This window comes from Notolabrus celidotus, chromosome 2 (genome assembly GCF_009762535.1).
Source record: "Notolabrus celidotus isolate fNotCel1 chromosome 2, fNotCel1.pri, whole genome shotgun sequence".
In the NCBI taxonomy this organism is placed as follows: Eukaryota; Metazoa; Chordata; class Actinopteri; order Labriformes; family Labridae; genus Notolabrus; species Notolabrus celidotus.
Genome location: NC_048273.1, coordinates 17,583,009 through 17,605,356, shown reverse-complemented (window position 1 = coordinate 17,605,356; position 22,348 = coordinate 17,583,009). Strand labels below are relative to the sequence as shown.

Here is a 22,348-nt window from a genome sequence, read left to right as displayed (position 1 = left end):
ATTCAGCTGCCCAGTTACTCACCCACTCCCACTCCAGAGCCCACATCACACCCATCCTTCAGCACCTCCACAGCACCGAATCCACTTCAAGATCCCACTCATCACCTACAAAGCCCTCAATAACCTCGCCCCCTCATACCTGACCGACCTCCTCAAACGTCACTCCCCATCTCACCGCCTCAGATCATCAGATGCCAATCTCCTGTCCCCTATCACCAAGTCTTAGCAACGCACCTTGGGGGACAGAGCCTTTGCCATTGCTGCCCCGGCTCTCTGGAACTCTGTCCCTCCACACATCGGCAACTCTGGCTCTCTTCAATCATTCAAAAACCACCTCAAGACCTACCTGTTCAAAAAGCATACAACACATGACCTCTACCCCCATCCCACCTCTGTCCTTGTTCTGTTTTATTTACCTGTTTTATTTTTACCTTTATCTTATGGAAAGTGACTGTGAGTATTTGGAAAAGCGCTATATAAATCCCATGAATTATTATTATTATTATTATTGCATATCAGTTGTTCTCTCTCCACTTTTTTTCTATTTTTTATCTAGTGTCAGAGCTGTTGTCAGAGAGACACTTTAACTATAGAACATAAAAAGTGTAGTTTTTAATAAGTAATTGCATATACTGTAATTTTCTGTATTTCATATCATCATGAAGTCAGTTTTCTGCAGCTCTGATCACTACATCTCACTTCTCTGATGTATATTAAAGCTGGGTGTAGCAGTTGGGCAGCTTCGCTTTAAATCCCCAAAACTGAACACAATACAGGAATAAAGTGAAACCCCAGCTCTGACTAGAGTTAAGACATTTTGGCTACTAGGCCCCTGGAGTTTACTAATAAACACTTAATATTTCTGTTATTTTCATAAAGAATAATTAAGGCAGTGTGTTTTGTATGCATGTGCAGCGTATGGCTATACTACCTCCTCATAGGCCATCAGAAAGGCTAAATGCACTCAGTTGCCAATCAGCAAGAAATGAATGCAGGCCTTGACTGAACCCCATTGGACCTCGGTGTCTATGTACCCACCCTGCAGTGCTGCTCATTGGCCTGTGTGGTCGGGTCACCCGCCCAGCTCGGAGTCGGACAGTGTTTAGAGTGATTGATATTCTACTGGGGCATCTGCCATTCACAGTATTCACACTGAATTTAGTTTCTTCAGCACTCTGTGCTTATCCAGCAGGGCTGTGGGGTTAGCGCCCTTCTTGTCCCACCTCCATATTCTCAACACTGACCTGTGACATCACTTTCTGCTGACACAGCACAACTGTCAGAGATGAGCCTCAGCGTCCTTCAACCTCCATCCTCACGCAGTCATGTAGCTGCTGTGAGAAACACAAGCACACACAAACACATAAACACGCAGCCTTCATCCCCCTCTTGACCTCGTGTTTTGTTCTGTTTTCACCAAGCCTTCAAATTAGTCTGAATGTGTTATATCACAGAGTGCCAGAGTGAAGGCCTGTGGCAGCTGAGCACAGAGAAGAGACTGAGAACATGGGATGCCAACAGTACTGGACTCTCATTAACCTCCCTATACCTCCTCTCTCTTCACCAAGTCTCCTTCATCAGCTCATCCAGGCCTGAAGTGACACATGGGCCTCTGGAGTGTCAGTAGCGATAAAGATGCCGCCACTTCAACATTTTAATTGGAACTTCTGCTGTTGATGTGTGAACAGCTGTAGGACGGAGAAGGGCAGATCTATCATCCCTGCCCTCCATAGACCGCCCGAGGTCAAATGGCAGCAGTTACTGTGGCAGGAAAACCCCCAAAGCTCCTGTTTATTTATGATTTTATTGCTCCACCCCTCTCTCTCTCTCTCGCTCTCTGCACCGTCACATCTGCATATTCACGTCCACTTTTCAAATGAAGGAGAAAGGGAGAGAGCATCTGGAAGCTGGCTGGGTGAAATGACCAGCAAGGACATATTTATAGACTCGATGCAGGGTTCACACCCTCGCGCACCAGTCGATACTGATGCACACACACACACTCAAACACACACGTACATGCACTCCTGTGAATCCTTTTCTCTCCCTGCAGACACAAATCCATTATTCATTTCAAAATGACTCATTTTTCGCCCTGTGGCTCCTGGCAGTAGTGCGGCACCTGACCAAGGGGGGTGCTTTTCTAATTAATGCAGATTGTGCAAGAAAACAAAAATACCATATTGACTGTGATGCCTGATATTAGAGGAGTGCAGGTGTGAAACAGTGCTGGTGGCAAAAATCTAGAGTTAGAAGCCTGTGTACTCATGACACATCAGCTGGCTTTTCAAAGGTATCCTTTCTATTTGTGTAAGTTTTTTAATCTTCATGTTCAGTTTTACAATAAGAACAAATACATCACACAAGTTTGCATAATGTTCCCTCGCAGGCTTTAAGTCAGATTGGCTTCTCAGGCTAGTGGCTGTAGCTGTGTTCTCTGATATTTCTCTCTCTGACACTTATCCAGCTTTGTCCCTCAGCATGTGTACAGATACAAAGTTAACAAGGACCAGGTAAGAAAAAAGTTAAGCATCAAGCCATGCTATCTAAGAAAAGGGGAGAGAACACATTTTTTTCTGAAGCTGTGCTCCCGAGATGTGATCTGATTTTAATGAGACCACAGAGTGTCAATGAAAGCATTGCACATGTGCTCACCTCTTCCACTGTATAAACTAGCTGACAGGTGGGACCAGAGATCATTATGGAGTTGGGATCACATACATGCATGCATGCACACTTATACATACAGACCGATAGACCCAGAGAAAGACAACCACACACACGCACACACACACGCACACGCACACACACACACACACACACACACACACACACACACACACACACACACACACACACACACACACACACACACACAGTTATCATTACCATACACAGTCCAGGATCGAGGTGGGGCCACATTTTCTAATTCAAATATTTGATAAGGCAAGACACAGTGCTGCTTTGCATGCTGTTAGAAGGCAATCTAAATAACATTTACATGTCATTTATGTCTATTACCTTCTTTTTGAAGAGTGAAGTCAGCACTGTGTGCATATTAAAGCTCATGCTTATTTCAATTGCCAGCGTGGTTCCTTTCCCTGAATTTGCAAATGTATGCAAATATGGGTTTCCTTTGCAGACAGTTTTTTGAGAGGCAGTGCCTATAGGATATGGTTTTGAAATTTAGAGGCACAATATTCGATAATTCATGGATAACATGTCCTGGTTGATGTGTGTCTTGGGTCAAGGAAATACCTTCAGACTAAGAATTTATTCTCTGACCTCGGTCAGGTGTCATATGTGATATTTTTCAATCTACTTTAAAGTAAGTGAACACCATATTGATGGCACAGATGTTTTCTCACAGATTGGTTTTTCCACCTCGGTGCTGAATATAATGTGGACAAAGCAGTGACTGCTCATTGCGAGAACAACGACATGAAGAGGCCAAGCCTTGGGAAACACCATCAATTAGTGCAAGCAGGAATAATAGTGAAACTGTTAAATTGCACCAACATAATGCCTTTGAACAATCATTATGGAAAATGGTTGTGATAATAAAGCAATTACTATTTTGAGACAGCAATTATCCCACTACCTTTCTCCGATGCTGTAATTACCATCAGCGAGAGGAATCATGGATGGATGCTCATGTGCTGCACGCCCGTGAAGGAGCTGGAAGCTGTGGAAAAGATGAAGATGGGCAAGATAGGCTGTCAAAGAGCAGGCATATCACTCTGGGGACGCTGTTCCCCTCTGACACATCCACAATAACCCTCAAGAGGAGCAATCGCTTCCCTTGGTCCACACACGAATTTCAATGTTGTTTTGCACACATATCTCCATTATGAAAATCATTTTTTTTCAGTGGTGGAGGAGATGTTGAAATAGAAGGAGCGAGATGGAAGGAGCGAGGCGGGCATGGATGGAGGAAGGGAGGGAAGAATGAGAAAGAGAGATTGGTTTTCATGCCTGGTAGTCAGCGAACCTGTAAATCTCCCAGGAGCGTAGTGGAAGACAGCAGAAGGTTGATAGTCATCCATCACTCCTGACAACCCCACTGCTCTGGAAGGGCCTGACAGCACAGCCCTGCCTGAGAGAGAGTGGGGGGGGAGGGGGAAGAAAGATAAATAGAAAGAGATGCTGCCTGCAGAATGAGCAAATTAACTCTTCCATGTTTAAAGCAGAAGGCGAAGGGGAAAAAGAAGATGAGAAGATAAATGTATGGAAGGAGAGGGAAGGAGGGAGGAGGAGAGGTGCAGCAGTTGGCTGTTACTGCTGCTCTGTTCATCCCTCACTGAGTGCCTGTGGCAGAAACAGTGCTGCGTCTGAGGGAGTGAAGGTGGACTGGATGGAACTGGCTCTGTCATCGTCACAGTATACATGTGGCTGGCAAACTAAAACAGTAAAAACCTCTTCATTAGCTAGTGCTTCAAGCTACCTTAGATCTTAGAAAGAATACACATTTCTTTTGGATCAATCTTTGATAATGAGTTCTGCTGTCTGTTGAAGTCTTATAGATTTCCCCGTCACTTTTACATCCACCTCATGTTATTGCAAACATGCTTATAGCCCTGTCTCCAAGAAATCCGCCTGGATTGCATTTTTCTTATCAGCATAATGAAGAAATGTATTTGCAAAAGCTCCACTGACCATGTATTTCATTTGCTTTCCTTGCAAAACCTGCTCCTGCAATACAATATCCTTTTGGTAGCAGGTAATGAACAATTTAACTCTTTGACAGCTATGCTTGGTCATTCAGCACTTATTTTAGGCCGTGGAAACATCCTGTTCTTGTTTTTACCCTTACAAAATAAATGGTTATTTAACATAGGACAGTATGGTTTTTTTTTATTTCTTTTGACCAAAGACCACATAGATGTAGTTTTAGCAATGTCGCCCATTTATTTCTGAAAAGACGTTAGGACACCTAAGAGTTGCACTATTGTAAATGTTGACTTTAAATGACATTCAGTGTCTTCTTTTTAATGCATGGTAGGGGTATGAGTATGGATATGTAAAATCTCAATATGGCTCATCAGTTTGAGTGATTCTTCTGAAATCCAGGCTGTCAAAATACAAAGGGAGGCTCACCTCATCCACTGGTGGATCTTTATTCCTTTGTCCTCCTTCATTGGTCAGGTAATATTCGTTTAACTTTTAGATGATGATAAATGTGTGGTCAGACTAAGTGTCAGCAGATAACCAACATAACAGGAAATCAAGAAGGATTGGAACCAGAGTCTCAAACTCAACATTTGTTTTAGTTGAGATTCCTTTTAGACTCAATATATTTTTATATATACTTATATATTGGGGTGACTGTGGCTCATTGGTAGAGTCAGAGGTGTATCAAGAGTGGTTGTCAAGGGTGGCACTGGCCCCCTTTGAAAGCTGCTAGGCCACCATAGGTGCCACCCAAAATCCTGAGCTTTTGTTATTTACCTAGAAGCTGTACTAAAGTTAAAATCAAATAATTAGGGCTAACTGGACTGCGCTGTAACCATAAACTGTATAAATAATGGACTTAGTATCTGTGACGTCACCCATATGTTCCTGAAGAGCTGTTTTGAAGCCGATCGTAGGCGGGTGCCATATTGGAAATGCTGAACTCAACCTTAGTGTTGTCGAGCTAGTGTGAGGTAAAGCCTCCTAGCCTCCTTTGAGCCTCCTAGCCAACAGCTACAGTGTTCCTGCCTGTCAATCAAGTCAGCTGTGCCTCTCATAATGGAAAACTTGTAATCTTTATATCTTCGAAATTGCAGCGTTATGAATTATAAAATTTGTCTCCCCCGTACAGTGTGTGCCGATTGAGAAATTAGCTACCCAAACTACGCTTGTTTTTTGTACCAGGCTGTAAACATGTTTATTTCTGCTGTAAAGATGGTCTACTTGGGAAACTGCAGTTTTTAACACTTCCGCATTGGCTTCAATTCTTGTGGCCGGAGGTTGCCACATGGCTATAACAGGCTGGCGGTAGCTTTCTTTGTGTATGTAGTCTAAATGTAGCACATTTTCTTTATTTATGACTTAAATCAAAAAGCTGAGGAAATTCATGTTTCACCACTCTGTCGTCTTTCTTTTTAAATATTGGAAAAATATATCAAATTGAATATAACAGTTGTATTTACATGATAGTTGTCAGAGTCAATAGTGAAGACAGGGAGAGTAACTGCCTTTGTCAGTGTCCCAGTTGGGCAACCCCAGTCAAAAAAAGTCTACATGCACCCCTGAGTAGAGTCAGATACCTCTCAAATGGGAAGCTGGCAGTTTGACCCCAGCTCCTGTGGTCCACATGCTGAAGTGTCCTTGAGCAAGACACTGAACACCAAATGAATCCCAGTGGCATAACCAGTGGTGTGTAAATGCATGTGAGTAATGAATTGGATTAGTTCACTCTGATGGGCACCTCTCTGCCATCCGTGTAGGAATGTGGTGTGGATGGGTGAAGGTGACATGTAGTGTAACAGGAAAAACTCTATATAAGTACCATTACTAAAGTTCACCATGACGCCTATAGCACAAAAAGACAGTAATTTTACATTCAGAAGAATGTGTGATCTTATCATAATGTCATGTTATGTTCCTATTACATGTTCAGTATGTGCTTCGGTAATCAAAGGAAAGCTATGAAAGTCTTGGGGAGAGGTGAACTAATGCTTATCTCTGGCCTTTCACAACTGATTTTATTGTGTTAGCTGTAAAATCTTCATCCGTAACACAAAAGGTTAATGCTTTACAATATCACTGTTTGTTTATGTGTATGTCTGTGAGTGTTTGCGTGGTGTTTGAGAGTGTGTGTCTGTGTGTGTGGGTGTGACCTCCATCAGTGTCTAGAGGGTATTGGCCATTCCTGTCAGTCAGTGTGAGAGAAGCCCTAATTAAAGAAGTTCCAGTTGGACATCGTCTCACAATGGACGGGAGAGATTGCCTTTCAACTCAGTGCCTGATGCAGAAACTTCCTCCTCCTCTGCTTGAATAAAAGAGTCCGATACAAAAAGCTGTGAATGCCTAAACCAAACAAAAGCTCTTTAAAAAGACTGTCACCGTGCTATCTGATATCTCCTGGAACAGCACTGCTTTGAATAAATCTTTCGCTGTGAAGGAGGGAGAAGGAAATTAAAAGCTGACATTTAAAAGGGCTGCTGCTGCTGGGACTCGTGGCCCCCAGGATCAATAGCTAGGTATCTCGCAACTTCCCCCGCATATTAGCTCACTTTTACCACGGGGCATCTCCGACTGAGTACAAACAAACCAAAACCACTTTAGGAATATTACTGCGTCGTTTTGTCAGTTTACCTTCAGGTGTGTGTATGGGAGAGAGAGAGAGGAGGGGAGGGTTATTGTGTCAGTGTGTGTGTTTGTGTACCTGTAATGTGTTTAGAGGGTCCCATCCTCCTCTTCCTTGTGTCAGCACCTTGACTCGACATTGGTCATTGGGGACCTGAAGTGTCAGCAACATCACACTGAAGACAAAAAGAAAAGGTGGGAAGGTAAAAGAGAGCAGGAATAGTGAAGTGTGTGTGTTGTGTGTGTGTGTCCTTGTGTAAGTAGTGTTTCTGACATTTAGTTGTACTGGGTGACATTGTCAGCTTTGCGAACAGTCTGTCAGGTTATGTATAGCAGCCCTAACTCAAGGCCATGCATGTGCTCCCGAAGGAGTAATGCCTGTGCCCCTGTCTCCCTGACATGCAAACACACATATAAACGCACGCACACATGCACGCACACACACGCATCCCACCCAGGACACACAAGGCTGTGACCTCTGTCCTCTCCCATAGGGGCTGTGGCTGTCCCTTAGTGTTCCCCTGTCATACTGGTATCCCCACCTATTGCTGGCTTGTGACCTTCCTCACTGTCACCCGGCTCTACAGGAGCTTAGCCACAGCTGAGCCAGCCTTCACCATAATGCCACCCCAGGGAGTCACCCCAAATCCACCAAAAATGCTACCTTCTTTCCACTGAATGCTACAGTAAAATTTAGCACCATATGTTAAGTAGATTGTGACTTATTTTGACTTCTAAAACAAAGAAGGTTTGCTTGTCTTTAGTCCTTCACAGCTCACTTGCAGGGGAACATTTAAAGGTAGTTGTAAAGGTATTTCCAAAGTCATGCTTGTATTTTTCATACCTCAATCAACTGGTTATTTTAGATACACGTGGGCCATTGTACAAGTTGTTAACAGTGCACCTGACTTGTTTGCCTTCTTATCTAAAACATTTCTAAGCAACCTACAGCACAGCATTCAGACAGATATAAACAGTTTTACATCGTTTTCAATCATCATGACATATAGTTTTCAACTGTTTCACACAGTCTGCCATTGTCCATATCTGCAAATAATAAGTTACATGTACGTTTAGGGGCACCTGTGCGTGCAGGCACTCCAGCCTGTTCCCACTTACACAGTCCCCCCTGCACATTTGTACTTAAAAGTTCCCATGCCTATGTCCATCTCTGTGTATGCCGACATGATTACCTGAGGGGCGAAACCTTCATTTTTTAAAATCCCAAATAAGTATTTCATTTGAAACATGTCGACTTATTCAATCACTTCTGCCTCATTTGGATTCACTTTCATTATATTGCTGTGTTCCAAGTTTTTGGCATCCACTTATAAGTGAGTACATTATCTTAGCTAGAAGAACCAACAGCAGAAACTATTATAAACATAGACTCTTACTTAAAATCAACAATGGTTTTCCAACCATTGTGCAGCTTTCCAAACACTTGCTTGAATACCACAAACATGTTAACCTAAGTGACAACTGCCTACAATAATCAGGATCTGTGGGTCATGTACCAGTTTGAAATGTAACCTGCCAGGATGTGAACTGTGTCAGTGGAACTCTCTGTCAGTTTGTTCATGTAACCCACATTGTGTAAAGCCAATACAACTGAACATCAATACATGTTGTTATTAGGAACATTTCAACCAGAAAGCTTACGCCGTATTTTTAAAATACTTTCAATGGCGACATAATGCATTGTTTTCCCTCTCAAGACTTTATAAAATTATTTTATATTTTTATGTGTGCTTTTTTGTTTTGTTTGAAACTTTTTGAAGGGATTGCTTTGTTGATGCAATCTGCCGCTTTTCTCAGTTAATTTATTATATGGTTTTGAAAAAAATAGTGAAATGGGGATGTATACTGCTAAACTAGCCACAACTAATCGAACAGAACGCATCATTATTCATAATGACACAAAGATGTTAAAATAAGACAGTCATGCTGCTGCCTTAAGATACATCAGCCTTGGTTTGTTCGAGGTCTGACGCCACAATACCTAACCATGTCTAAACAACTGACAAGACTGTGCCTGTTTTGGAAACAAACAGTTCATTAAGGCTGGCAGCCATGTTGTTGTTGTTGTGTGTGTCTCAGTAGGAAGTAAATTAGAGGGGAGGGTGTGAACTGTGAGAGCCCAAGGGCAGGAGCAGAGGAAGTAAAATAGAAAATCTTGATTTTTCCTTTTTAAAAAATCATCCAAAACCACCAATTAAAATTCATTGATAAAATCGATTTATCACACAGTCCTGTTTTTATTATTTCAAAATTACTTGAACAAAACTGTAGAATGATAAAATGTATTCCAAAGCATCAACTTAAACAAGCTCTTAAAGGGACTTTAATAAAAAAATCTCAATTTTCACACTACCGAACACTAAAGCTCTGACACTTTTTGAGTAAATTAAATAGCACAATGTTTGATATCTGTTTGAGTACACCACAAATAATGCAATATGTACTGTATAAAGTTACAAGTACTTTGCCCCACTGTTGCACCGCTGTGCTTGTGTTGGACTCTGTGTGTATGTGTCTTTTTTGCTCCTGGTTGTGTCAGGTAGTCCCCTGTACTGTGGGCTGTTGGCACGCTGTGCGTCAGTGATCAGACTGATCAAAGACAACAAGAGGGGAACAGGCAGAGCTGCCAGCAGCGATCAGCCTGCCTGTCTCTGATGGCTATGGACAGAGCTCACAGATCTGCAGTGCTCGCCGCTGTTATGCTGTGAGGAAGCTGCAGTGTAGCCGAGGTTATTCGGTCAGCCTCAGTTTGGTGATGAGTACCAGTAACCTCCCCTGATCTGATGGGACAATCTGTTTCAGCTTTGTTTTTTGTCTTTTGTTTGAACTGCTGGGTAACATTTCAAGTGCAATGTTGTGGGACTAATAATGTTCCCGCGAAGAATTGATTTGAAATCAAATTTTTGTTTTTGCTTGAACAAAGGGTCAGTGATGAGTCCCTGGAGCAGTTTAGTTTTGATTACAGACCAATCAGTGCAATAGATTCTTGCCAAAAGTATGATACAATTATCTCCAGTGTGTCGACCACATATACCTCATCTCAACATTATAAATAGGGGTCAGCATGAGATTCAATTTATTTATATTTTCTATCAGAGTAGCCGTGTTTGTGACCCTTATCTGTTTGTTTTTTTGCTCTATATGTTTTTTCTCTCGTTTTTCGGTCTCTTCCACTTATGGCAGATCTTGTTCACCAGCAAGTCTTTCTCTGATCAAGATTTCTGCCAGTAAAATTAAGTTTTCCTTGCAACTGTCATCATGTCTCCAAGATGGATTAATAATGGGTCTTTTTTATATGGCATGAGTTACTTTAGAAAACTTTATATTTAGATCTCTGTAACTGCAGAATGATTGATTGATAACAAGATTATTGGGCACAAAAGTGATGGTGGACAGGATTTGAGAGCTATGCAATTTTAATCTATCTTTCATGAAGTTTGATGATGGTGAAGAAAATTAAATAAAGTCATGATATTAAAGGCTGATCTGCAAAGTTCAGCTAAGCTAGCTACCACTAGAGACCTGTGAGAGTACTCACTCAGAGTCATATGTAACTGTGTACAATATTCTCATTCAGAACTTTGAGTTGAAGTCTACAGTCCCACAGTCGTGCAGCTTTGACTGCTTCACACCGCGGATAAAAAAATGTTTCACTGACAGCATTTTCTGAGGATGTAGGCATGTTGGAGAAACTTCCATGACAACTCCAGTAATGTGATGCAAAAAGTGCCTTTTTGTATGTACTTAAGCACTCTGTAAAAATGAAATGGATGCACTCAAATATGGAAATACGTCAAATGATTATCCCTGTTATGAACAGCATCCATGTGATGATATTATAGCATGCACATATACATATATATATACGTTACATGTCTATATAATAACTGAAACCTAACATTTTAACTAGAAAACTCTTGCATTAGCTTTAAATTGAAGTGCATCAATGAACCCACAATATTCTCACCAGTAACTCTTCACATTTTACAGACATTAGAATTGATCACATCTCTCTTATTTAAGTCTGCTCATCCATCCCATCAAAAGGACAAAGTGCTCACTCTCTCTCTCTGTAGAGGTCTCTGACTACACATTTAGAATGCTTTCTTTAATTATTTATCCCGGCTTCTTCCAGGAAGCAACGCTATCTGGCCACACGCTGGATCGATGGAGATCAAAAGGCAGTGTTTGGTCCTAAATGCAATCCTATCCTAAGGCGGCACCACAGAGGCTATTTTAGTGCCAAGCCTTGCAGCTGGCTGACTGGACTGTTTAAAGGTTAACAAAAAGGGTTCTGAATGGAGTTTAGTCATTTTTTACTGCCACCTCAAACATGAAGTGCTCACATTTACAACACACATCGAAATGACTCCGTGCTCATTATAATATGATCCTATTTTCAATCAAAGTTTTATTCATAGATTTAGAATTTTTTTGAAGCTTTGCAAGGAAGTATCTCTTGAGTCATTGGTTTTGATCAAGCACCTCATTAAGTCCCTGCAGATAGATTTTAGTTATTTGCAGCTATGAGAGAGTAAAAATCTTACTTATTGCACCATTAAGGCTCATTTATTTTTGCATGTTGTTAGACTCCGTCAGCCAAAGGAGGCTCAGCTCTTGTAATATGCATAATCTGCCCTCGTGCAACTTTCTGCTCATGACAACATCTCATTCAGAGTTATCGTTTTCAGAGATGAACTACTTGTACTTAGTTTTGGATGCAATACTTACAGATGTCCATTGTCATTTGTGAGGAGATTGTGTTTGTTGTGACACAGCAGAAACACCTGTTCCAGTGTGTAATTCAGCTGTGATGGGGACGGTGGAGGGCTTTGACACGCTTTGTCGACATGACAGCTCAGACAGCATGGATGTTAATCTCTTCTAACTGCTCCCAGCCTAATTAAATCTTCCAGGGCAGCACACATGCGCTCACACACCAAAACACTTTTACACATGTGGTCTATAATTGGTCTGGATTGTGCGTAACTTTTAACGATGGAGAGGATCATCCCCACAGCAGTCCCCTTGATTCTTATTCTATGAAATTCTGTGTTTATGTCTGTGTTTGTGTGTGAGAGAGTTTGAAGTAGAATCCGAACCATTTTATCTTCTCTTCATGTTTTGCAAATACAAAATATCTGACTCTTGTTATCAGTGCTTTACACGTCTACCGTCTGTGGCATGTGTCTGTTAGTGTGAATGATTCCTTAAAAGGACGACCGAATACATTCTCCAATCTCCAGACAGCTGTCTACGTTTTTACCTAATATTTTTAACTGAGAACAGACTACAGTGCTCTAACTATATTTGAAGTAGCTTTTTGTATTGATTTTAGTTTGTACTAACATTTTGCAAAGGCAGAAAATGTTTTGGTGACTCTTTTTTTTTTTACCAGTTTCTGTCAACCAAAGCCTCAAAAATTAATCTTTGTGCTTGCATGTTCGTGATAAGAGTTGGTCTTAGCAGATAGAGGTGCAAGCACAATTTCATGCCAAACGAATACCAAAATTGCACTGGTCCTCTCAATCTGTGTAAACACAACTTCAGCCACATCACTCAAACCAACCTGGTACTGCAAGGTTTATTTGTAGTCATGAAAATACTGCAGAGACACAAGCCCAAGAAATATGGCTTTCTAAATGTTGGCTGTAGAACACAGCTTTTCGAAATACAACCCAAATAGAGACTGACACACCAGTAGAGTAAACGTTCAGCAATGTGTCTGTTTGAAATGGACTGAAGTGGCTCAAGCAGAATGAGTTAAAAATATATTTGAACAGTTTTGAAACTGTGGAAAGTAAGGTTGTCAGCTTTGTGGATTACATGAACTGTATAACGTAAAACAGATGTAATGATACACTCAACTGTCAACACGATACATTCTTTGACATTGGGTTCAAAATAAGATTTATTCACGTTTTTTTAAGGATGTCAGCGTCTCATTTTAGGCTCAAACTTTAATGAAGAAATGTCTCATGAAAACTGTGAACTGTTTTGCTCTTATGGAGCCCTTTTTAATGCCTTATATCAAATAACTACATTTCCTGCTTTGACAACAAAATGGCATTTATTTTGAAAGGACAGTACTTCTGGTTAATTCTGGTGAAGTTAGAGGAGTCACTGAAAAACAGCTAAATGGGCATTTAACAGCGGAGACTGTTTCACACATTCTACCAGGGCTGTAAGGATATATCGCAAGACGGTAAAAAATCAGTACAAATAAGGGTGGATTAAAATCGATTCAACAAAATTTGTATTGTGATATTATTATTTTGAATCAGTAGAAGGCGCTATCTGCATTTTTGATATTCTTTAAGTCTTTGCATTTACATCCCTTATTTAAAGAGATTTACCTTATTTGTTCTAATATTTGATACCGACAACCCACATCACTCCGATTCTATCTTCCCTACATTGGCTTCCAATCAGATTTAGGATTCATTTTAAGGTTCTTGTTTTTGTGTATAGAGCTCTGCATGGTCAGGCTCCTGAATATATCGCCGACCTGCTCCACCCCTACCTCACCAGTAGGTCACTCAGGTCTTCTCACCAGGGCTTGCTGGTTGTCCCTCGAGCTCGTCAAAGGACAAAAGGTGACCCTGCTTTTGAAGTGGTGGCACCGACATTGTGGAACGCTCTTCCTGTAAATATTCACTCAGCTGTCTCTGTTGTCACTTTAAAAAAACTCTTAAAGATACATTTATTTAAACAGGCCTTCGACTCACCTTGTAGAGACTAATGTTTTAATTATGCTATTTTCTGTTTATTTTACTGTTTTATGATTTCATTTTAATTTTTTTTCCTGTGAAGCACTTTGTGATTTTATTCTATGAAAGGTGCTATACTAAATAAAATTTACTTACTTACTTACTCACTTTCATTTGGGAATCGTTCACTTTCCAACAAAGCATTACGTTTAATGGCGGTAGACCCCACCATTACAGGTGCTAGCGGCAGGATTGCCACACCTGTTAGGCTGTTTAAAGGATGGCAGACATTGTGCTTATGCGTTACCGTTTTAAGACGAAATATGCAAAGACAACGGATATTTAGGGATCGAACGAATCTTTTGGAAAAATATGATCTTTGACGATTGACTTGCTGATAATAGCTGTTTGTTCATTCTATATTCTTGTAATAAAATGTCAATTTCTTCCACTGAAAATGTTTTTTTGTATCTTCTCTCAGTCACACCGGTACCGCTCGCCATGTTTATTGTTGTTTATGCATAGTAGGCATGCACAATTCTAATTTGTTGGATAGGGGTTTTCCAGGAGGTTCCCTGGACATATGATGTTTTGCATCACCCTCACTTTCATGGCGCAATTAGTTTATTGGCCAATTATTTGCAGTTGTGCATGTTGCTAACACTACAGCCAAATGGGCCGTTCCATAACGGTACGTTAAGACTAACGGTCCCGTTTGTGTAATGGCTGGACGGGCCCTGGTTAGTGACACGTAACTGTGCTAAAGCTAGGACACAACATTTCACCAGCATTTTGGGTTTACAATGTTTCTTCAAATGGGTGCACACATTTCCAAATGCTGGTCTGTGTTTGTTTATAAATCATCCAGGGTTTTCCTACCTTTCTTATAAGCTTTTCAAAGTTTGTCTTGTCTTGTGTGGTAAACATTGACTTTGTGATCCGATGTTTGGTCACAAAACAAAAAGATTAACTTTTAATCTGTTGAGCTTTAATAAAATCAGTGTCACATGAAAGGACTGAGGCTTTGATATGCCCCTGCTTTATAGCCTCTACATTTGTCAGCTTACCCGGCAGGGCCCAGTTAATTCTCCTTTCTTTGCTAAACTTTCTGTCTCCTTCCCTTATTTATAAATGTTGTGTAATTATCTGTCTCTTTGTGTCTCTCCCTGCTGTATGTCTCTACCTTTCTATATACCTGACTTACTCCCACCCTTTATTTGCGTATCATTTGGCTCGCGATTCAGCCTCCTTTTTCTTTTCTCTGCCTGCGTGTCTGTCATCTGTCCAGCCCGAGCTCCCTCTGAGTTAAACAGGCCGAACAAATAGATTACAAACAGTGGGCAGAGTGAAGCTAAGGAGGAAGACAATCTGAATTTGTTGTGGATAAAGAATGAGGAAGGAGGCTGTGCAGTCAAAGAAAGCCAGTGGAGTCAGAGTAAGGCTGTATTTGCCTGAGGGGGAAAAGGCTGAAAAGTAGCTCTCGCAACAGATGTGCGGGGCAGTAAAGTGTAATTGAAATGCCAGCAGCAATGGTCTTATCTCCCTGCTACAGGAGCCTGCTGCCAGTCTCAACATCAGTTAGATGTCATTTTACCTAAGTCTGAATCAGCTTGCTACAATCCGCAATCCCCATTCCTCTGATGCTAGGCAGGAGAAAAAAAGGAGAAATGGATGAGGGGGAGGGAAAGGAGAAAGAAAAGGAGGGTGGGGAGTCTGTAATAGGATTTCAGTAGCACCCAGTTAACTTCCACCACCTGGACTTAGTTGGTAATTTGATATGCCCCATCAATAGGATTCATTTACCTCGCTGCGGTATTACAATCACCATTCATTTGACTTTTCAAAAATTATATTTATTCATCTCTCTCCTTGCATTTTCTCATTTCTCCAGATCCTAATCATGCAAATGGAGAAGGGAGGGTGGACGGGCTATTTTTTACACTAAGAGAGAGAAAGTCCTTCATCCAGAATCCACGGCTGTCCCCTACCATACAGGCAAAGTGTAATGTTTGGGGGCCAGGCAGCATCCCTCTGGGGAGAACTGTAACGTCCTCCTAGATTAGAGGCTGCACTCCTCAGAGCTGCTGCCTTTTATCACCAACTCTGTAACAGCAACATGGGATCATCTGCAGGGCATGAAAGCTGCCTTATCTCCTGGCTGTAACGTTAATGTGACATGATTTTGGGTGTTGTTGGTGTCATCCATGATGGCAGCGGCAACATTTACGCCCCTCTCAGATTCTCCAGCAGTTTAGGTTTTATATAATTTACAGTCAAACAAAATTAAATATAAGCCATTATTTCTTTTTTTTAAACATAAATACAATTTATAATGCTTTCTGTGTTTTGCCATTTTATCTGATTGAGTCCCAAGTTATATTTTAACAACCATGACCACATATTAAACCGACCCTATGAAGTTTTTCACTAACTTTTTCTCCAGTGTTGCTCAACCACATACCGTGTTTCTTTGAAGCCTGATAAACTATTAACTTATTGTCTTATGTTAAGTACAATCTCACCAAAAGAAAAACATCCCTCTGTGCACAGTTACGTTAAGGAATATTACCATTAGCTTTAGAGACCGTCAGGTTTAATGCCACTGCAGAGGAGATTTGTTTTCTGTTTTACTGTCCCACCTTTGAAGATTTAAGTAATTTTCAGTAAAATGTCCTTCCAATTCATGTTGATTTCTCCTATTTAAATATAATAAGCTTGTGTTATCCCATAGAAAAGAAACCTTCGTTGTAGCTGATTTTTAGCCTGGGAAAAGCAGTCCCCCCAGGAAGTTGCGATATCGCAATTGCAACTATCAACGCAAATTCAACCATTCAGCGCAATTTCTGTGCGGCCTTGCAATTTGATACAATCACCGCAACTTTCCTGCAAATTTGACCAATCATCTTAACCTCAGTCCCTGTACGTCATCTGTTTCTTCATCAATTTTACTTCCTTGTTAGCAGTTGACAAGATGAAGACTTGTCCGACAAAAAAAGCACATTTACTAACTAATATTTCCGCCGAAGTTGGTGCAAGTCAGTTTCCGGATGTTGAACATGAAAGCCGGGGTAAACTGTTTTGCACAGCGTGCAAAATCGTGGTGGAACCATACTGTAAAAAAATGGAGATCGCTTGGCTGGAAGTGAGGCTTCCACAAAAGCTTCTCCCCCTGGTGGCTGGCTGCAGTATAGGTCAAAAACTCTATCTCCCCCATTCATTTGAATGGGGCTGCAGTCGAATTTTAAAATTAAATACACGCTGTACGAATGTTTCACACATCTGTTTGCTGTGGTAATATGTAATTATTTCACTATTTTGTGTTCAAGGCCTCTTTTTCTGAAAAGTTTCTTTTTCGTTAATTATTAGAGGTAAAAAAAATGGGGTTTTACATTTCTCACCCTGAATCAAAATAGTTGAAACCTCAAGCATTTTTTGGTAAGGCTACCAACAACACTAAAAACAACTGCCAATAATTTAGCATATTTTCTTGCCCCTGAGATTTTATTGTAGGAAAAAGCTTTTAAAAATGTTGCAACTTTCACTGCAATTTTTAAAAAAAGCTGAAAATCAGGCTTTTTGGGCCGCAACAATCACAAAAAAACGCGAAATCCTGGCGGACTGGAAAGGCAGAATACAATGTTGAAGACTAATCTGCGAAAGAAAAATTCTACTTTTTAATGACTTATAATGAACAGCTGGACCTCTGCAAGTGTATTTCTACTTCCCTGTAAACCCATGAGGCTTTGGCACTTTGTGTGCACGATACATGAATAAAATACAATTTATCAATCAATCAGTCAATCAATGGCTACTGATCCGCACATATCCTTGGTTAACTGTTAACGAGAGTGAAATTATCAAACCACCACAAGGATGTGTATCATGGTACTCCTATGCTTCAGCCCTGTAAAACACCAACAAAATGCAAACCTGTTGATACAGACATATATCTATAGAGCAACTGCTGAGGGTCATTTTTGTTTTTCTAATGTGTCCTGTGCTTTTCTCTGTTTTCAGAGAGTCATTTTCAATGTGGTCAACTTCTCCAAAACAAAGAGCCTATACAGAGATGGCATGTCTCCTGTTGTCAAGTCTACCAGCAGACCAAAATGGTAAGTTAGTTTATTTTATTTTTGTTGTGGCCAAAATGTTAAAGCTGCTGTTGGTAGGAATGGTGTAAAATATGTTACTTTTTTTCTGATGGGTTTGTAGAAAAGGTCATAATGCCCATCGGTACTCATCTGTAAGTGGAGTAATTTGAGACTACTGTGAAATCTCTGTGTTTTCCAATGCCTTTGTATCAAGCAATATTATTATTCTCGTTCCTGTTATGACGGACCAATCATAGCTAATCTCCAATCCTCTGTCCTGATTGGTTAAGGGGTGGCCCCTACCACGTCCTCTGATTGGTTATGAGTCCGGCAATATCATGACTGCACACGCCGATCTGTGTTGGGGGGCTAAGAGGAAATCTGGTTGGGAGGAATAGTGTTGACATTCGAAGTCCCTCTCTCTGAAATGTCAAGGTTGACATTAGGGGGCAAACGCCCCAAGCAGGCAGCCCAGGTTCATAGCCGCAGCCCCTGCATGTCACACCCCTCTCAGTTTTCCTACTTTGATGTTTTTATTGCATCCTGTTCAGTACCTTCATTTCATTCTCAAGATCTGAGTTAAAATTCAAACCTACATCCAAACCTTTCTGCATCTTAGAAAACTTTTCTTTTCTACTCTGCCATACAGTAGCATTCCCATTCCTAACATCTCTTACACACACACACACACAAACACACACACACACACACACACACACACACACACACACACACACACACACACACACACAGACACACACACACACACACACACACACACACACGCACACACGCACACACACACACACACACACACACACACACACTCTAAACACTGATACATTAGATTTCCAGAGTGGATGCGTCTAAGTGCATTAGCATGTGATCCATTGGTTGCCAGTATGACGGCTGTCTGATGTAATAACGCTTGACTGATGGATGCAGAGATATTTGTGTGGTTCTGTGTGTGTGTGTGTGTGTGTGTGTGTGTGTGTGTGTGTGTGTGTGTGTTTGCGCGTGTGTGAATGAATAGGTGTGGCAAGAGGGAATGAGGCCGGTGCAGTGGGGTTGGGCGCGGCGTCTGCCAAGCAGGCTGCTGTATCCAGTGGGGTGAGGAGGCAGAACAGGGTAGCGTGATGAAGTGTTGCCGTCCAAAAGGAGCCCTGACATCTGTCATCAGTTGATGGAGGGCATCGGCAGAAAAGCCAGGCATCTGCCACCCTGAGCTGTCTGCGTCTGCTAGCATAGCACCCGTACCGAGCATACCGTAGCACCGCGGTCGCAGGCTAATGGGAAGAGACAATGGGCATGACACCGTGGACAGGAAAGATGAACTGCTGTCGATGATACAGCGCATTGCAACATGATGCAGCTCAGCCTGGCTGCCTCGCTCTCTCTGTTCAGACTCTGTGAGGTGTAGTTGCAGCTTTGCAGTCTGTTGTTGTTGTAGCTTCGGAGGCTTTTTAATGTTTGCAGCCACTACTTTTGTCTCATTCTGCGCTCCATTTATTTACGCACTGGAGCTTCAAATGCTTGCTCTACAATGACAATATATCTTAAATGAGGGAAATGCACACTTGTCATTTTCACATTACTTTTGATTTGAGTAAGATTTTGTTGATTACATTTTTAAAATTCTGCTGCTAAAATCACTGCCCATCAGACTTCATGATACAGTAGATGTAATTACCCACATTAACGCGGCATTTCTATTGATGATAATATGACAAGGTTAAGCAGGTACCATAATGGTGACACATGATTGAGGTTCCACTCCCCACCCCCCCCAAAAGAAACCGACCAATGTCAGATTTACTGACTTGTTTCCCAGGATTAATATGGTTACAGTTAGCCCAGCAGCACCTAAAAAAAACAAGATAGTAGGGATGGGTACGATTACTCGAGTACTCGAGTACTCGCCGTTGACCCCATTATTCGAATAGCATTTTGTTATTCGCACACCTGGCAAGATAATCATACAGCGTTTCTTGTGTGAAGATGTGCTTTTTGTTTTCGCCTAAATGAATATACTTGGTAGGAAAATAATTAACGGGATATGAACGTCTGACTTCTCCGGCCACGGCTTCAGCTTTAGAACACACCGAGCCAGATTTCACCCAAAACAACTGTTTTACGGCAGCTACGGCAACTCTCTAGGGACACGTTATTCAACCGAAAGTGAAGGAACAACAAACACAGAACCGCCTGTGACACCTGCGGCATATCAGTTAAAAAAAGTAATGTCTGGAAGTGCTTCGCAAAAACGATGAAGTTAATGAGCAGTGCAAGATATGTGGCGTTAAACTTACATACCATAGAAATACTAGTTTGATGCTTAACCACATACGCTTAAGCACAAGGAGAAAACAGCGGAGACAGAAAACGGGTAGTCTCGCATCACGTCTTTTGCTCGCCCTGTTAGCAGACGTCGTTGTGATGAAACCAGAGCGGAGAAGATTAGCCTGATAATAACCAAAATGGTAAATGGAGATATGCTCCCGTTAAGTTTTGTGGAAGGAGAAAGCTTCAAAGAGCTGATCGCGTTAGTCGAGTCGGAGTACGAGCTACCATCACAGAGAATAAAAACTATGAGTGGAAAAGATGTCTGAAGGAAAGGCAGCAGAACTTGCTACAACTCTGGTCTGGTAGGTCCGTGTCCGACGGACTTTTATTTATCTATTTTTGTTTATGGTTAAAAAAAATACAATAATTGCGAGTACTCGAGTAATCGTTCATTAGGAAATTCGAGTAATCGATTACAAGGATTACGGTAAATTCCCATCCTTACAAGATAGACACCACAACCGCTCCCAAAAGTGAAACCAAAAGATTTAGAGCCCCATTTACTGGCTGCAGTGTAGGGCATAACACCCACCTCTTTCATGTGAACAGATGGGGTATGGATCATACTGTAAAATCAACGTGGTGTCCGTCATTTTAGTTAGTTTGCATGAGTGAGTCATGAGTTGACGTAGTGCAAAACACAAACGATGTGATGAGGGCCAGTTTTTAATTAGTCACGATCATATGGTCATGAATCAGTGGCGCTCGTGCATGTAAGCGGGGGCGTCGTTTTGGAGGAGTTCCGAGGGGAGGGGGGGAGGGGTTGGACGGAGTCCTGAGGACGTGCTACATTCAAATTCATGCTAGTTTTCCATGACTACCAACCCTAGCTTTAACAGAGTAGATGGCGAACAGTAAACAGTATCACAAGAGTCACTGAGTCACTTCAAACCAACACAGGACTGAGAGACTGACCTGACCTGTGTCATCTTTACTGTTTCATCAGTAGCTTGAATATGTGTTTTGGTCAACTGAAGGTGTGAGACAGTGACTGTGCATATGCTGACTTCAAATAACATCATCTGCCCAAGATGTCAGCATCTTTCATGGGGGGGTTTTAATACATGAATTGTATGCAACAGGAGAAAGTGAAGATGCTTTGTCCTTTTATTTCAGTCAATGGATTATTAGTCTGTTTCTTCATACCAGGGGTATGCTGTGGAGAAATAGCAGACCTTGGAATGACATAGTTGACCAATCAGAATTTGGCATTCGTCACAGCTGTGTTATGAAGCTATGAAGTTTTATTCCTGCTTCACAACATGTTTCATGTCCTGTTCCCTGAATGGTCTTGACTACTAATTTGACATAATCTTCAATGTCTGAGGTGTTAATCTGAGCAGCAGCCTTGTAGGGTCATAAACATCCCAAATCTTTGCCTAATATGCTAATTATGCAACCCCGGTTGTGTTTATGTTTTAATAAGCTCTCATAAATAGGTATTTAAGTGACAGACACAGCAGGAGGTAACATCGCTGAGGCCTGCCTCCAATTACCTCCCCAGGCTTAAACTGTTTTAACCGCTTCTCTCAGCGCCCTGCCATCTAAGAGGCAGCATGTCTCATGCACTTGTAGGGCCATTTTCAACTGTCTGGGGCTTCCAACACCGCAGCTGACATTGTTTGCGTCCCCATAAAGTGGTCAAGATGCTTTTAACACAACCTCCTCTATTTGACTTTCCATGAGCACAACAAAACATAGACAGCTCCTAAAGTAGCAATCTTCTCTTTGACAGTTACAGATATGGTATAAATAAATTTAAAAAAGGCAGAGTGTGGAGAGCTTCGCCTGTCTGATCCAAACTCAGGACAGGGGAAAGAAGAAACAGAGAGGGGGAGAGATAGAAAGAGAGAAAGAGAGAGAGAAGGTGGAGGAAGACACGCACAGAGT

General features: G+C 41.5%; 1 protein-coding gene across 1 annotated transcript in view; it reads left to right on the top strand.

Annotated features, from left to right (window-relative positions):
- Positions 1-22,348, top strand: part of agbl4 (ATP/GTP binding protein-like 4) — a 318,584-nt gene that overhangs the window by 134,836 nt on the left and 161,400 nt on the right. Inside the window, exon 4 of the mRNA XM_034706015.1 lies at positions 18,042-18,136. Within this exon, the coding sequence (XP_034561906.1) occupies positions 18,042-18,136 (95 nt within the window). The remainder of the gene's footprint in view (positions 1-18,041; positions 18,137-22,348) is intronic.